The sequence below is a fragment of the Taudactylus pleione genome, unplaced genomic scaffold (genome assembly GCF_031769625.1).
Source record: "Taudactylus pleione unplaced genomic scaffold, aTauple2 ptg000282l, whole genome shotgun sequence".
Classification (NCBI taxonomy): domain Eukaryota; kingdom Metazoa; phylum Chordata; class Amphibia; order Anura; family Myobatrachidae; genus Taudactylus; species Taudactylus pleione.
In genome coordinates this window covers 5901968-5920952 of record NW_028284684.1, presented here as the reverse complement: position 1 = coordinate 5920952, position 18985 = coordinate 5901968, and the positions used below count along the sequence as shown (strand labels likewise).

The window sequence follows — 18985 nt, the reverse complement described above, 5'->3', positions numbered from 1 at the left end:
TTGTGACACATAAAGGAGAAGAGTGACACATGTCATATAACAGTATTTTAAATGCTAAGCCTCAAGTACCCACAAGAGGTCATGTTTTCAGGATTTGTCTGTGGAAACAAGTGGTATAATTACTGACTGAGTAATGGCCCCCATACATCAGTGTCAGATTGTCGCAATTCTGCGGTCCCCAGTTCCGGGGTTTGGAGGATCGGTGAAATTCAACATGTTGGATTTCACGGATTTGCCGATCACAATCAAAATAGGATTGTGATTTTTAGATCGGTGACTTTTACTATGTAGAATTTCACCAATCCTCCTACGAATCAGCGAACATCAATGGCCGTCGGTCGGCGTTTCCGATCCGATCTGTCGCCTGGTGTATGGGTCCCTTAAGACAGATTAACTCACCGATGCATGAGTAAAGAAATCCAGAACACATGACCTGTTGAGGGTATTTGAGGATTGGAGTTGAAAACCATTGTCATATGGTAATACAAATCTCTCACGCAATGTAACTAGGAGGAGGCAAATATGGAGGAACAAGTAGAAATGATTCAGTCTTTCCTTCATATTTGTCAGTACATTGACTGCATAGTGTCTGAGACTTACCTTTTGTCCTCTTGCATACACAGAAAATCCAGTCACATTTGCTCCATTGGAAGTTCCTGTTGGTGACAGTACTGGTGGCCTCCACGTAACTAGCAGTGTAACCGGTGTAGGCCCAGGATGCACCATAACTTCTTCGGGTGGAACAGGGGGACCTGTGATCAAAAGCAAAGACTGATTCTTTCTAATCTAGAGGTCCTCAGTGTACTGAAGATATTGTAGAACTACACTAACTATAATACTTCAACTACTAGTCATATAGATATATATTACTCCATAAAACATGAGATTATATTGTTGTGCAAGTCTTTAATAAAAAAATTAAAAAAATAAAGATTATAATATCAGCTTCATTGAGAGATAAAAACAAATTATAAAAAAATGCATTGCGTAGGGTAATTACCAAACATTTCATCAAGACTTTGGTAGTAAGTTTTGCTCTATATAAACTCATACCTCCGAATAGTTTCTATTCACAGACCTCAAAAAGGGCAGGGACTTATCTGGGAATGAGCGGCAGCTACAAAATGTTTGGCAATTTGGCTAGATTAGGCAGAGCTATTTTGGCCAATTTTATTAAGTATATAAGTTGGGCATAATGTAGCTGTGTATTATTTACATTAAGAAACAAAAATGTAAATAAGGTGAGGAGCTGAATACCGCATTGTACAGTGCTGTCATAGTAGTGGAAAATCCAATACCATAGAGTGACATGGGGCGGGTTAGGTTCCCGACCCCCACAGAATAGGGAAAATTAACCAAAAACAGAACATTACCTTTTTCAATTGCAAATGCAGAAACCATGCTTACACTACTGTATTATATACAGTACATAATATATATATATATATTAAGTGCGCTGTACGAAAAGAGTAATTCAATAAAATATAGGACACAATACTTGAAAATTAAATTGTATCACAGCAGATGCCAAGACATTTTCAACTTCATTTCTTTCTACTGATGAACTTATGTCACAGTGACTTCAGTTGATGTAGTTAACGGTTGTGATTGGTTCTATGTTGAATATGATGGAAAGAGTTACCCAGGTGAGATCAAGGACATCAGAGATGGTGAATAATTAGTGAGCACAATGGAGCAAGCTGGCAGAACTGGAAATGGCCATCATCACCAGGTGAAATATTTTATACATCTTCACAGTTAATCAGGTAGATAAACAGGCCTACATTGATTAATTCACATGGATTCTACAATTTTTAGTAATTTGTATCAGAGTTCTTTGACTGGGGACAGAAATGTAACGTGAGTCACATTCGTATGTAACACAAGTCACATGTCCAATGAATTTTAAGTATAGTTATGTGTCAATCATAAGTTTAGGGTCTTATAAGTGTATAACATAACAATCATATTGCAATAGTTAGGACAGCAGGTTTAAATGCATTTTTTTAAATGTTGAATTTCAACTTCATTTTTGTATGTGGTGCACTTCTAAAAATTAACATGAAATTTAATTTTTGGAATTAGCCAAAGTAAAATGAATAAAGCACACACTTTGATCACCTTAAATGCTGCATTTGAAAAATGAATACAGGACTGGTCTGTAAATGGCGCCCCTTTCAGATGTCCTTCTGTTGAATGCATCAGGCCGAAAAAGACACCAAATAATGAAACATGCACAGTAAATAATGAACATAGATGTAATTGAAAACAGACTAATCAGCAGAACGCCGAAAAAAGCGGGCCCCTACGTACATGCTACCATTCCGAACAGTTTATTCTATAGAATGACAGTGTCAACGTTTCAGCCAGGAGATATAAGAATACAAATCTTTTATATTCCCAAGAACATTGAAAAAAAAAAAAAGTTTGGTGGGATTGTAGGAGTGGAAGGACACCCTTTATTTAATCAATTAAACACTTTTGTTTCTTATGCATTTTTTATGCTAGCATAATTAATCAAAATATAATTTTTAATAAACTGGCAGAATATTTTTTTTTGTTCATTTTATGCAGATGGCACATATTAGGGAGAGGAGCCGTGGAGCTCTCCAGTAGTACCATGTAGTTAGAAAAGAAAAGATAAATGGAGACCAGGCTGATTATGAGTTTAACTTTAAACTTGCAAATGCCGTTCAGAAACCATCAACATGGAGATTATCCATTTATGCCATTTTTGGCCAGCAAAGAGATTGTCATTATATTTGGTTGTGCTAATACCTCAATTAACCAAGCAGAGCGGAGAGTCATTCCCAGAAAATGATTTAACACAAAACAAAATAAATGCAAAAAAATGGCCAAGAAAATAATCAATTGCAGTAACAAGAAATCAGGCCAATTAATCAGACTCCAACTTGGAACTGCCACAAACCACCCTTGCTATGTAATTCAGCATGCAGCAAAAGTCTAGACAGTAACCCAGATTAACAAACACCAACGGCACAGGGCAGCCATACAACCAAAGAGTCATTTTTATTGCGGAAAAAAAAAAGAAACAATTACAATGCTATACAGCTGCCAATGCTGGCGAGAAGAGAGGTTTCACAATGAAACATTGAAAAGCAAGAGAAAAAAACAAGTCTGCCGTAGAGTATATACATCGGAGTATCTAAGAAACACAAACTAGCAGCCATGTAGCTCTGTGTCCTGTCATCAAAACAGCCACTTAGCTAACTGGAACACAAAGAAGTGAGGACACTGCCAATGTGTTAGCTGGAAATTAAACAAATGAGATGTGCCTCATGTCTGTTTGTGTGTCACTGATTGGGATGGTGACGGTCTTCATTTCATATTGCACTTTTATACTTTTTTTTTTTTTTTAAATCTCTATATTTAAAGTTTTACTATAAGAAAAATTACTAGTACACATTGTTACATGTTATGTGGTAATAATAGATAGATGGACATAGATCCAAGACATCATAAGTCTTGTTTCATTTGGGTGTCCATAGATCTACACTATTTAGATAGTCAAAAGATCGACACCACATGTTAGGCAGCCAACAGGTTGACAGGGTCAAATGGTCGACAGGGTTAAAAGGTTATCTTTTAAATGGTCAACATGGACTAAGGTTGACAGGGTTAAAAGGTCTACACACAAATTGGTAACGACACATTTTTTTTTATTTTAACCCTAATCCTCCCCCTCCCCCTAGTGCCTAACCTTAACTATTCCCTTCCGCAGCCTAATAATAACCCTCACCATTTTACCCTGTCGATCATTCGCATGTTGACCATCTGGTGTCGCTCTTTTGACTGTCTATCTAGACAATGTAGACCTTCTATCCCTGTATCGTTTGATTTCTATGATAAACACAATAAAGCAAACTATTATCATGGAGTTGCTGCTTGTGTGAAAAACTTGATCTGTGGGTTACCTTAGTGTAGGTGTACATTGATTAAGTAAGTTGTAGCACATTAGGATGGTGATATTATGCCTACTACATAATAAACATATGCCATATTGTTACTTTGCCCTGTGGAAACAGAGGGTGGGCCCAGGGGCGGACTGGCCATCTGGCCCTTCTGGCAAATGCCAGGAGGGCTGATGGCCTGACTGGCCGCCTAAAGGCCTGGCTGCTCTGCTCGGTCAACAAGCTTAGACAACCCTTATCCATGTTACTCAAAATGCTTTACATTTGCATTTTAAAAAAACACAAAATACTAAATAAACTTAAGTATTATTAGTTTACAGAAAAGAAAGCTAAGCATTGTTGTATGCTCTTTTTTAGAAGCTAAAGGGGCATTAATGAAATGCTGGAATAACAGGTAAACCTTCAGTCTATTTTTGAATGTTTCTAGAGTGGACGCCTCTCAAACTCAGCAAGGAAGCAAGTTCCAGGTAGTTAGAGCTGTTAAGCTAAAACTCTACCCCTAATTAATAATGTGAGTTTCTAGGTACTTCTAATAGCCGTTCATCTGCACATCAAAGTAAACAGTTGGAGGTGTAAGGAATCAGAAGCTGCTCCAGGTACCTTGACCCGGATTATGGGTGTGGTACAGATGTGTCCTCTTACATCCTTTTCGATCGCGCTACAAACGTGCGCACGCATCACTCCATGCAATTAACTGTAGCATCGTACGCTACAGTACGCTATGGCGCGCACTGAAATCGCACCATACAATCCTATGATATCGCGGATGTGAACGCAGTGTGCGTATCTGCTCGTACCATGTGTGGTGCGATTTACCACATACGCAGCAAAGATGTAGCAGTACACATCTGTACGTTAGGTTAACAATTCTCATTTTGACATTCTGCGAATGTCAACATTTCACGTCGTCATTCTAAGGATGTCGGCATGGCACCTGTCAACGTATTAAACCATGACAACATTCTACAACAGGGCTGGTTTAATTCTTTTGCTTGATGACCCATTCACTGTAGAAATCCAAACATGATGATACAAATGCGTATATGAGTGTAGATAGATCTTATGATAGAATTAAGTGCTTGATTCTGTCTCTGTACCACAGATGAAAGAATGAATATTTGATCATGGCTGACACCTGATATTTAAGTGTCAAGCCACAAGAACAACACCAAGATTCCGCACATGTTCATTGTAGTGAAACATGTTCATTGTAGTGAAACTCTGAATCCCCAAACCTAAGGCTGGGTACACACCTAAAGATTTTCTGTCCAACCATCCAACTAGTTGATTGGTTGGAATGAAAATCTGGTAACGTATGGGAGTAACTGATGATCGTCAATTTGCTCCTAAATGCCAGAAAACAGATGAAAATGGTCGTTCAGACAAGTTTGTTAAATGTTTGATCTAAACAATTTGTTCAAACAACAGTTTTTGTCCATTTTCCAGCATTTGGGAGCGAATTGCTGATTGTCATTTGCTTTCATACCTTACCAGATTTTCATTCCAACCAATCACCTAGTTGGATGGTTGGACAGAAAATCTTTAGGTGTGTACCCAGCCTAAGTCCAGTTGGTTGATTAAGTTGTAATATTGTCCTCTGACCGTCAGGTCCTATTATAAGAAATTATACAAGGTGTTTCACTCCCTATTGGCCCCAAAGTTTTTGTTATAACTTTTAAAGTAATTGATGTTCCAGAGGTGGGGCTACAGCATAGTCCAAAATTTCAAATAGGGGAACCACACCAACTTCCATCCTCACTGGGAGCTGGTGTGGCTCCCCTATTTGAATTTTGGACTGTGCTGCTGACTAAGGTGGTGATCAGCTGGCCTTCACTTCGTGCATGCATGAGCAGCTGGCCTGGAAGCTAATGGAGAACACTTTCAACACTTGCTATGACTTCCTCATGTTTATCATAGACCAAGGTGTGTCTGTCAAATTTCACTAAATTACTGTACGTCAATTACTTTAAAAGTTATAAGAACAACTTTGTGACCAATAGCGAGTAAAAGACCCTGTATTATATCAGGATTGAGTCACAACCAACTGACACTCATCAAATTCTAAAGCTATGTTAGATAGCCATTGTAATAGGATCTCAGTAAGCGGAGCAAATGACAAGTTGGCACTCAGTAAATGTCAGAGAGAAAGAATTTGCAGTTTTGTAGCCACTCCTCTTCACATGACTCTATACCCGACCCATCTACCCCTGCAGCCTGCGCGACCAATGTGTGTAGTACACTGAGCCAGCGCAGACTACCTGTCACTGCTGCGATAATTAGCCGCAGGCACAGCTCATAGAGTAATGCCCTGAGCGTGACCACGGTGCTATCACTGTCAATGTGTGACAGTGACTGACAATCCTATCAGTGGCAGAGGGTCTGGCTCACATGCTGCTGGTGTCTACCTTTTAATTTGGCACTGTACTGGTGAGAGATGGAGTCCAGCCCAGCAGGTAGTGCCCTGTTCTCCAGGTGGCCCAATCCGCCCCTGGTCATGCAATACTTGCATGGTCTTTTACAGAAAGAAGTGTATCTTTTAAGAGATTGGCTAGACGATATGGGTGGCATTTGGCAGTATAGCCCAGAGTTGTTACTGGAGGACTAGCTCCCAGCATTATAATCGGCAAACAAACATGTTCAAAGAAAAGAAACCTGCCTGGACTTTGACAAACCCCTTTAAAGAGGGAACTCATGTGGCACTAAGGACCTCATTCAGACCCGGTCGCAAGCGCTGAGCGCTCGCAACCGGGTCGATGTTTTGGTCCTGCGCACGCGCAGCGGCCGCACTGCGCGTGCGCAAGCCCTGGAGCGAGAGAGAAACTCTCTCGCTCCGGAGCTCACTACAAAAGGGCCGGCTGTCGATGTTGGTCAACAGCTCGGCCCGTTTTGTAGGTGGGGTGGGGGGGTGGTTTCACAAATGGAGGTCTTCCTTAAGAAACGCCTACCGTTTTGTGGGCGGCCGCACTGATATCAGCAGTGATGTCAGTGGGGAGCTTCCTGCTCGATCAGAGCAGGAAGCTCCCTGGGGCTTGCGCTTGCCGAGACCCAACCTTAGTGTCTCGTCGCAAGCCCCGATGGTCGCAATGGTCTTGACCATTACGACCAACAACCTGGTCGCTTGCTAAGCTGTGGATGGTAACCCACAGCTTAGCTAACGACCAGGAGGCTGCACTAGAAAAAGCAAGCGGCCGCCCTCATTCAGAGCGAGCGGTCGCTTCTTGCGACCGCCTCTGAATGAGGGCCTAAGTGCTAGGTGATTAAATTATGTTTCGAGAGACTGCCCTGGATCTAGCTCCCACCTGAACGTTTACATATGTACTGAACCATCTTGCATTTGGGTTCTGAGAGGACTGATTACCTGTGTACTGAATCTGGATTGTTTACAGAACTTACTTCCATTAATGCTATTCAGTTACTCCAGCTCTGACAGGTCTGGATTTCCTATCCCTGGAAGTTCTTATACAGCCTCTGGAATCAGTGAGCAATACATCTTATTGCTCACAAATTAGTTGTTGGTACGCCGTACCCCCAACCTCCTCAATGCTGGCAGGCAGAGTCGTAACTAGACTTTTTGGTGCCCTGTGCCAGTGTCGAGCCCCCCCCCAACATTTTTTAAATAGGGACATAAGATAGTGCACCTGTAAAAGGGCCATGGATTCATGGGGAAGGGCCAGGGAAGATATAGAGGATGTCAGGATATGCTGGGGATAAAAGAAGAGGAAGCTACAAGTGAGAATGATAAGAAACAGAAAATTGACAGGCCCAAACATCACCCCCTGCCCTGCGGTGCCCTGTGCCATGGCACTGGTCGCACTACCATAGTTACGGCCCTGCTGGCAGGACACAGTTTGTTCCGTTTTTATGTCTGACATGAAAACAGGACAAACTGCAGTTTAAAATAAAGTTTTGCTTCTGCAGACGTTGTGTCACTGTACACTGAAGAAGAGGAGCCAAACTGCCCGAGAAGACAGAGCAGTAAGCAGCAACCTCATCATGCAATAGGAGGCAAGTGTGGGCTGGGGAGACTGAGGATGATGGGGCCTGGCTGAGAGACACGGGGGGCAATGATGCTAGGAGACACAGAGCGAGGGGAACATAGGCTGAGAGACACAGGGTAAGGCTGAGAGACACAGGGAGAGAGGGAGGCTGAGAGACATAGAGAGAGGAGGAGGCTGTGAGACACAGAGAGAGAGTGAGGCTGAGAGCCACAAGGTGAGGGGGAGGCTGAGAGACACAGGGTGAGGGGGAGGCTGAGAGACACAGGGTGAGGGGGAGGCTGAGAGATACAAGGTGAGGGGGAGGCTGAGACACAGGGTAAGGGAGAGGTAGAGAGACACATGGTGAGGGGGAAGCTGGGAGACAGAGGGGTAGGCTGAGCGACACAGAGGGGGAGGCTGAGCGACACAGATGAGGGGATTGAGTCTGAGAGACACAGGGAGCAGTAGGCTGTAAAGACAGGAGGGTGAAGTGACGGGACAGGAAGCTGGAAAGACAGGGGGCAAAAGGTGACACGTGGCACAAGTCTGGTTGAACCTCTGTTGTATGATGACATTGGTTACATTCTTACACGAACAGGCATCTACTGGACAATGTGATCTCCTACGTGAATACCGACTGAAGACACTGCCTGCCCAGGGAGGATCAATTTATTCAGAGATTGCCCATTGCAGAGAAACCACCATATACGTAAGGTGTATTTGGAATGTAATGAAGAGGAATGCTCCCAGAGTGATGAGAAATGGGTGGCGTGTCATGCTCACAAGCGCCTATATGAAGGGACCACACCCCTTGTGACGTGTGGCCATGACCATTTTTTTGCATACGTGCAAACAGTACCATTGGAGAGTTTTTTCTACGTGCTCCACTGAGTAGCGGATTAGCATCGACACTGACTTCTAATGGAATAAGAGCACTCACAACATTACAAAACCACTAGAATCTTTCACTGTTAAAAACAATGACTAAGGGGCCTATGTATCAAGCTGTAGTTTCTGCATAATTTTATGTATTGTACTGTAGTTATGTACTAAAAGCACAATGCAGGAGATTTCACAGAAAGTTCATAGAGTTTAGCCCTAGTATTTTTCTTCAGATAGTGCAAACTGCTGTAAGCCTACGGAGGCTCCAGGAGCAGGCCGGCTCCGGAAGCTGACACCGTGCGCATGCGCAGTGTCAGCTTCCCCGGAGAAGTCTTTCACTTCTTTTAAAGACTTCTACAATTTGCCGGGTATATAACTCACAGGGACAGTGGTTACTGCAAACGCTGTCCCTGCGAGTTCCCCTTTGTACAGATATTTTCATTAAAATATGGATACATAATAATTGCGGCTGGTACGCGACTATAAGTACACAGGGCCTGATTCAGCAGGGATCGCAATTGCGATCACAGCTGCGTAATCGCACGCAAAATACAGCTGTGAAAATATGCTAATGTCTGCCACCGCTCAGCCAGCATAGAGATGCCCACTGCTGCTTTCTCACATCCGTAATACCTCGCAGTCCTGCGTATACATCAGTAAAATTGAAGCACATCGGCTCCTCACGCACAATTACAGCAGGTCTGACCCATTGCAGAAATTTCGTCTCGTTGCACGCAGTAAGTACTCAAGCTGTGTAGGCAATTGCACTGGATAATTTATGCACGCCCATGCAACAGCGTTCAAACGGACAAACACGTCTGCGTTTCTGCAACCACTCCCCCGTCACTCACACTGCGATAGATTCCTGTCTGCATGCGTAATCGCAGTGCGATCGCCATGCACACGCAGTGCGGTGCCTATGCATGCGCAGTACTTAACAATCATCCGATCTGCGTATGCAGTTGCAATTGTGATCCGTGCTGAATCAGGCCCATAGACCCCTAAGAGCTGTACATTTCATTAGATTGGTGCCACAGGTGTTGAGAATAAGATGAATGAAGGGTTATATCTGACTATATCACTATTCTCCACTGCTTTGTATGTCCATTGCCTGTGCTCTTTATACAACTGAACTCACTACTATACGGTATATTGCAGTGTTTGAAGAGCAGAAAATGCACTATCCAACTACTATATCCTGCTTTGCGGAGTTCACAGCGGACGGTTATTGGCTTCTCTAGTCTTGGGCTGAAGCTGCAGCGCCTGTTTTGCCTTACATTTCACATTAATGCCCAATCCTGCAATAAGCCATCAGACCACTATTCCAATTTGCTGATGGTGTTTTTCCTACAGATTTCAATGCTGACATCAACTTAGATACCTTTGTACATGTAAAATTAGCACACTGAGCTATTTTGAACACTGAAGTTACTGCCAAATTGCCCCAACATTCTCTCAATGTCACTGAAGGTTCTCCCAAAATGTCATCCAGGTTGTATTAGTATAACCAGAACAACAATTTCATACTGGATACACATACTCTGATAGCTATAGAGTAAATGGACGTAATGACATTGAGATTTAGAGCATGATGGTGTATTCAGGGTTGGCCGATTGTTGCATACTGCACATTCGTAGCATATTTTCACAGCACGGATGCATGCGTTATTGCAGCTGCGCAGTGAATCAGGGGCTCAATCCACAAACTAGATTTGCATGCAACACTGACTCAGCCACTTAGTAAAGAATTTGGTTGATATGATTAGAACAATGGGGGATCCCTGCCAGTTTTGCAATGATAATTATAGAGGATGGTCACATTCTGTGTTCTGTCAAGCAAAAGGGCAGATTGTGAGCCTGGGAAATTTCTGAAGCAGCCCTAAATATATTTAAGAGCATATAAAGTAGTCTGATGTCATATATGGCGCATCTGGATGGTCTGATGGCATATACGAATGTGTTAAACAGGGAGGCAGGGAGAGGGAGCGCCAAGCTGAGACTTTGCTCCGGGTGACAGAAGCATAGCTTCACCCCTGAGTTTAGAGCCCCTGATTGCAAAATACTAAGGAGGAGATGATTATAGCTATGGCCCCTCTTTTCCTCCATCACCCTGCTCCTTCCCTCACATTACAGCACCATCTCGCCTCCATCACCCCACTGCTTCCTTCAGACTCCAGCCCCATACTCTCCTCCATCACCCTTCTCCATCCCACACACCCCAGACACATCCTATTCTCCATCACCCTGCTCCTTCCTTCTCAATCTTCTCTTCCCAATCACCCTGTTCAATCCCTCACACTCCGGACCCTCCCCTCCTCTATCTGGCTACTTTACAGCACATGACGGCGAAATTAACAATATTCGTTCAATATTTAAAAACATTATGACCAATTTACCTAGACAATGTAACCAGCTCTGCAACATTTGTTAAGAACCTTGTGCTCAGTAGCAGAGATCATCTGTTGGGAGTGGGAAAGCTAGAACAACATATGTTTCTGTAAACACCAATTTTTCAATAAACCTCAAAAGCCAATAACAAAACAACTAGCACCAAGATTCAGCTGGTTCTGCCTATCAGTTCAAGCAACAGGTGTTCTCTACCACAATACCGCAGGCCATGAATAATAAGGATAGAATCTACAATACATAATATGGAAACGGTATGATTTACCGCCAGACGCAAGTCCGGCGGTTGGAATCCCGACAGCGGCTGCCCGACATAGTTGAAAATCCTGATCGTCCCTAAGTTAAGTATTCACTAACCTAATTCCCTCCCCTAACCCTCCTTAAGGGTGCCTAACCCTAACCTTCCCCCCAGTGCCTAACCCTAATCCCCCCTCTAAGTGCCTAAATCTAACCCCCCCTTCCCCGCCGCCTAAACCTAAGTCTCCCCCGGGGGGGGTACCTAACTCTAAGTCTCCCCCGGGGGTGCCTAACCCTAGCTCCCCCTCGCCGTAGCCTAACCCTAACCTCCAGGGGGGGTGCCTAACCCTAAGTTTCCCCCCCCCCCCCCCGGGAGCCCTAAACCTAACCCTCCCCCGGCGGCTGTTCGTGCTCGGCGCCCGGCATCACTTCGATCGGGATGCCGGGCGCCGGTCTCCCAGCGTCGGTAAAATGACAGGCGTCATTTAACCCTCACCGGGATGAAGCAGTCGGGAAGCCGGCTGTCGGGATTAGGTCCGCCGGCTTCCCGACTGCATACCCATAATATGCTGTTCACAACATCCTAAACTGATGATATTTATATACAAGGTTGATACCTGCGGTAAGAAAACCTCAGTCTAAAAGTGATCTGGACAGATGTTCACTTGCTTTAAGTAAAGCCTAAGCGAGGCACTGGTGTTAGGCCAACATATTTGATCCAGTCTAGTATTGCAAACTGTGGCTGTCACTACTGTCCCATTGTTATCTCAATCACCTTGTTCTACTTAAAGAGTCCTACCACTAGAGACATGTCCTTATACACCGCATGGTGAGCCGCCAGGTTCCACATAACAACACTTGCGCCAATTGTCTTTTTTCGTCCGGTAATGCATCTTAGCCACAATGTCATGTGACTAAGACGCACCAGGAAACTGCACCTATTACTTTGTTATTTAACACTTGTATATCTGTGTGCGACTGAGTCAGTGAAATAAGTGCAACGAAACTTGGCAGCTGCTACATTAGCATTTCGGATACAGATTCAGACTCAGTCGCACAGAGATATAAAAGTGTCGCATATGAAATTAATCAGTTTGCCGCATCAGTTTGCAACTAAGACAATTTCAGATGAACAATGAACATAGATGCTCGACACAAGCAGAGTCCCATGGGATCTAGCACACAGGACCTGTAGTTCTGTAGTAAATACACATCTGTATTTACTGTACTACAGAAATACAACAGTGCTAATGAGGCAGACAGCCTAAATTATAATCCTTGAACTAAAAATAAAATCAAGAACTTACTTCCCGCTAAGCAATGAGGCTTGTATGTACTATTATTACTCATTGTTCTAATATATTTTCTGTGTGCAACATTGCTGATGGCCAGTGCCCTGCTGAATACTATACATTTCATAACCATTGCATGTATATGGATAGTGCATAGCACTCTATCATGCATATCTATAAGTGCCATTTATGTGCAATAAACTGTGCTTTTAACTCTAATTATGACAGTAAAACAATGTCAGATACCAAGCTCATTCTATCAGCAGTCAAGGATAAGATTACCTAGCACCCACTAACCTGATGGTTGGGTAGAAAACTCTGCATAGGCTTCCTTCCTTTCCCTCTGTTCCAAAGGAAGCTGCCATGGCATCTGGTGGGGCTTCGCAAGAAGTTTTACTTTGTAAATGATATTGGGCTTTAAGTTCATAAAGTGATATTTGTAAGTGGCAGCCTTAACAATGTCAAATTCCTCCTCATTCAGGAATATGATATGACTATAATTGCTGTTGCTTGGGAGCCAGGAGAGTTCAGCAGACATTGGGGTGATATTATCCACTTTGAGATGAGATGGAGCTACAATAACGTCCTTACCAACTAGCAAAGTACACTGTAGCTCATCAGAGTTGCCTCGATTTGTGACCGTCTGGATTGATATGCGATAAGTAACCGTGGCAAGATCCAGTTTTTCAATTAGACTTTTTGTTCTGCTCCCAAAGCTCAATGTTGCACGGACTTCTTTTCCCACCAACACATTATAGCTGTGGATTGTACCCCAGCCTGGTGGCACTAGTGGAGGCTCCCAGCCTACAATAACACTTTTGGCGAGTTGTTTGATAAGGGTAATTTTCCGAGGATAAGGCACAATGTCTTCTCCAATCTCATCAATGTTCACATCCATGTTCCCTGTGCCATTGTTCAGCACACTGGATTCTATGTGGATTGATGGGGTGATCTCCAGCGTGTGGTCACCTTGAAGAAGAGGAGCTGAGTGATTGAGGAAATTTTCTTCTTGTTCACTGGCCAAGGTGCTGGATACATGGAATTCCTCATTTTGAACAAAATCCACAAAATTTGAAGGAACAAGTCCTCTCTGACCATCCAAAAGCTCTCCTGTGTACAATATATATGTATATAGATATAACAAAATTGTAGGCTTTCAATTGGTTCTTTTGAGCTTTATTCAAAAACAAAACAGACAATGGAATATATAACATACTGTATAATATAAAATTATTATATATCTTTAGTACATGCACAAATTTATAATAGCAAATAATGCACTGAACAACAAGCTTACAGTACTACCCATATCATAGAGTATATAAAGGGATAGATTCTCAGTTGGAAGCAAAGCAAGTTACTTTGCACCTGAACAAACCATGGGTTTGGAAATATATTTATTTATTTATTTTTGCATGCAGGGTAAATACTGGCTGATTTTGAATGCAGGCCCACAAATGCTGGAGAGCTTTACTTTTACACTGCAATTTAGGTCTGAAGTTGGATACACCCCTCCCAAATTTAAATCTCTCTGCGCATTTTACTCCAACCCCCCCTGCAGTGTAGCATGGTTTTACCAAGATGCAAACTTACTTGTTCTTTCTTACTTTACTCCGAACTCAGAATCAGCCCCATAATTAGTAAAAGGTTAATTCCTCTCAGCCAGTTTATTAGCCTTTGTTAAAAACTTACAAAAGTTACCAATGATGAGTTGATTATGGTTAAATTGGAGGAAATACAAAATAAACTACCTCAATAACAATTTATCCAGAAACACTTAGATTAGGAGATAGAGAAGTTTCAGAATACATCATGTTTGATATGCACTACATACAGTGCATCCGGAAAGTATTCACAACGCTCCACTGTTTCCACATTTTGTTATGTTACAGCCTTATTTCAAAATGGAATCAATTTATTTTTGTCCTCACAATTCTACACACAATACCCCATAATGACAACGTGAAAAAAACTTTTTGGAGATTTTTGCAAATTTCATTAATAAAAAGAACCACTAAGAAATCACATGTACATAAGTATTAACGGCCTTTGCCATGAAGCTCAAAATTGAGCTCAGGTGCATCCTGTTTCCACTGATCATCCTTGAGATATTCCTACAGCTTAGTTGGAATCCACCCGTGGTAAATTCAGTTGATTGGACACGTTTTTGAAAGGCATACATCTGTCTATATAAGGTCCCACACATGACAGTGCATGTCAGAGGACAAACCAAGCATGAAGTCCAAGGACTTGTCTGTAGACCTCCGAGACAGGATTGTCTTGAGGCACAAATCTGGGAAGGGTACAGAAAAATATCTGCTGCTTTGAAGGTCCCAATGAGCACAGTGGCTTCCATCATCTGTAAATGGAAGAAGTTCGAAACCACAATGACTCTTCCTAGAGTTGGCCGGCTGTCTAAGCTGAGCGATCAGGGGAGAAGGGCCCTAGTCAGGGAGATGACCAAGAACCCAATGGTTACTCTGTCAGAGCTACAGCATTCCTCTGTGGAGAGAGGAGAACCTTCCAGAAGGACAACCATCTCTGCAGCAATCCACCAATCAGGCCTGCATGGTAGAGTGACCAGACGGAAGCCACTCCTTAGTGAAAAGCACATGGCAGCCGGCCTGGAGTTTGCCAAAATGCACCTGAAGGTCTCTCAGACCATGAGAGACAAAGATTGAACTCTTTGGAGTCAATGCCAGGCATTGTTTGGAGGAAACCAGACACCGCTCATCACCAGGCCAATACCATCCCTACAGTGAAGCATGGTGGGGGCAGCATCATGCTGTGGGGATGTTTTTCAGCGGCAGGAACTGGGAGACTAGTCAGGATAGAGGGAAAGATGAATGCAGCAATGTACAGAGACATCCTGGATGAAAAAACCTACTCCAGAATGCTCTTGACCTTCGACTGGGGCGACGGTTCATCTTTCAGAAGGACAACAACACAGCCAAGATATCAAAGGAGTGGCTTCAGGACAACTCTGTGAATGTCCTTGAGTGGCCCAGCCAGAGCCCAGACTTGAATCCGATTGAACATCTCTGAAAATGGCTGTGCACCGACGCTTCCCATCCAACCTGATGGAGCTTGAGAGGTGCTGCAAAGAAGAATGGGCAAAACTGCCCAAAGATAGGTTTGCCAAGTTTGTGGCATCATATTCAAAAAGACTTGAGGCTGTAATTGCTGCCAAAGGTGCATCAACAAAGTACTGAGCAAAGGTTGTGAATACTTATGTACATGTGATTTCTTATTTTTTTATTTTTTTTATATTAAATTTGCAGAAAATTTTTTTTACACGTTGTCATTATGGGGTATTGTGTGTAGAATTTTGATGACAAAAATGAATTTATTCCATTTTGGAATAAGGCTGTAACATAACAAAATGTGGAAAAAGTGAAGTGTTGTGAATACTTTCCGGATGCACTGTATAAGAAGAATATACATGACCTTTGGTTATGCAATTTTATTCAACACTGCATTGTGTTATGGTATAATACATAAACATTATCTCAAATCAAAACCTGACTTTGAATTTCAAACAATTTAATTAGCTTTTTACCGTACAGAAAAAACTGCTGGTCAACATTATGTGAATGAAACATTCCCTTATAATTAATTTAGGTATTAGGCTGCTAAAGGGGTTTCTATTTATAGGAGATGGAGTGATAGGCTCTAAAAGTTGAAACATCATAAGGGCTTCAGAACTGGTAAATTACAAACCCTGTCTCTCTCTACAGAGTCTTCACAAAGATGTTGATGCATCTTGAGTTGAGAATATTAATGAGATGTTTTAGTTAATTTATAGTTGCTACTGTTGTTTTGTGTTCTTGTTCACTTTCAGATTACAATGAATGAATTATGCATGTTTGATTTTCTCTGCATTATGTGAATGTACAAAGGTCATTTAATTTAAATCTCTTTGGAATGTTATTGGTGTATGCCATATGTAACCAGGAGGGTTAATGGTATTTGTTTTGTGACCCATGTCCCACATTTATCTGCTGATGTAAGCTTTGCAGATGGCTTTGCTTTTGGAACAAGGCTATCTAGTTTGTAGACATTGTTGTAAATATGCTGGTCACGTAGTGACATGTGCAGATGAGTTGTTAATGAGCTTAAATATTAAAATTAGTAGAAGGTGGTTCTCATAACAAGGATTGTGGCCTGGGCATTTCATGTAGGTAAACAAGCCAACTAATATGTATTATTCATAATTGATACTGCTGTTAATAAAAGTAGCGTATTGATGTATGCATTCGGAGGAGACACCTCCCCTAATTAAAGGGAATAAAAAATGAATTCATGTGACACTGTCTCACTTGGGACCATGCTGATTGATGTATCCCCATCTACTGACGTCGCTACACGATCTTCATTCTAGGCGTCTAACTCTTATGCCGGGTACACAAAGATGATATGTCGTCCAATCTGGCGGATCGGACGACATGTTGGGCATGTTAGCGACATCGCCCATTGGACCTGTATGCAGGTCAGATGAGTGATATCGTCAGCAGGGACAATGCAGCATGGCCCCCTCCGTCGCTGCTGACATCAGAAAGTGGGTCCCGCCGCTTACGATATCGCGCTGGGTAGACATCGTTTAGTGTGTACCAGCATAAGACAAACAGGGCTCTGTCACAGCCCATTTTCACTGATAGATGTATAGTAACCCAAGGATAAAACTCCCAACCGACAACAGCATATCACTGAATTTGAGCTCATCATACTGTTAATGGACAAACTTGATCTAACCTAGTTCCTAAATGCATCTAAATAAAATGCACATTGAGTGTTTTTGTGTATTAACTTTAGAAGGGTAGGGGTAGTTGCTGAAAGCATGTTTCTCGATACCTGGTCTACCACAACAAAGACACTACAAAAGATCATGTGTGCAGTGAGTGTTTCTGCCTGGGTAATACTTTAGGAAGTAGAGAATTATTATTCTCATATGCACCAAATTTACAAAAAAGTGCTGGTCCAATGCAGTTTGATCTACATATATAGCATTAATAACTATAGTCAATGCCACTTGTGGTGACCCCAATATTCTCCACTGAACTGCTCTGTATATTTCATCATCTACTGTATGTGCACATGAGCACTTGCATTTCAGATATGTAGCCTCTTATAAATGAAAGTCACTGTATACAAGGGTGGTTAAAAAAATAAGGTAACAAGATCTCTCATTCCATAAGTTTATTCACCTTGTACATATACATGTAATCAATAGTATGGCCTTCATATAGATTATTTTTCCACATAGTACCCATGCTTGTCTAAGCATTTGTTCCAATGGTACACCAAAGCATCTATCCCGGCATAGAAGAAATCAGTGTTAAGCGCCTGAAGCCAGGACATGACGGCTTGCTGAACTTTACCGTTGGTTGAATATCGCCTTCCACCCAGGTGCTTCTTCAATGGTCCAATGAGTTGGAAATCACTTGGTGGCATGTCAGGGTTGTAGGGAGGATGGATCAGTTCTTCCCAATGGTAGTACCGTAACAACTCATGTATGCGGTTGGCTGAGTGTGGCCTGGCATTATCTTGCAGCAATACAAAGCCTGTTCGCTGCAATACAGGTTGTTTTCAATGAATTGCCCTTCGCAACCATCTTAATGTGTCACAATAGCGGACAGCGCTCGCAAGCGGGTCGATGGTGGCCCAGTGCGCATGCGCACGACGGACCCGGCTCCAACGTGCGCATGCGCGAGACCTGGATAGCGACGGGCAAGCTGTCGCTCCGGGTCTCGAACAAAAGGGGGTGTGCTGTCGATGGTGAGTGACAGCACGCCACCTTTGGTGGGCGTGCCGGGGGCATGGCTGCCCAGACGGAGGCGTTCCCATGGGAACATCTACCGTCTGGGGCCGGCCCCACTGACATCACTGATGTCAGTGGGAGTGCTTTCGGCTCTGTTTGAACCGAAAGCACTCTAGGGCTTGCGGCAATGAGACCCTACCACAAGGGTCTCGTCGCAAGCCCGATGGTCGCGATGGTCTTGACCATCGCGACCATCTTCCTGCCCGCTCGCTATAGGTGTGGGTGGTTACCCACAGCTATGCGAGCGGGCAGGAGGCCGTTCGAAAAAAAAAAATAGCCCAGTCCTGATTCAGAGCGAGCGCTCTGTCAGAGTGTCCGGCTCTGAATCAGGGCCAGCATTCACAGTATCTCCCCTTGTGGGGAAATCAAGAAGAAGCATACCCTTGTGTTCCCAAAACACGGTCACCATGACCTTCTTTGCTGATGGAGTTGTTTTGAATT

At 43.0% G+C, this 18985-nt stretch overlaps 1 protein-coding gene across 6 annotated transcripts in view; it reads right to left on the bottom strand.

The window, feature by feature from the left end:
- Window positions 1–18985, bottom strand: part of RIMBP2 (RIMS binding protein 2) — a 575178-nt gene that overhangs the window by 86578 nt on the left and 469615 nt on the right. For all 6 annotated transcript variants that reach the window (XM_088482099.1, XM_088482100.1, XM_088482101.1 and 3 more), the window contains 2 exons: window positions 13024–13836; window positions 601–752 (listed from right to left, as the gene is read on the bottom strand). In XM_088482099.1, coding sequence (XP_088338225.1) covers window positions 601–752; window positions 13024–13836 — 965 coding nt within the window. The remainder of the gene's footprint in view (window positions 1–600; window positions 753–13023; window positions 13837–18985) is intronic.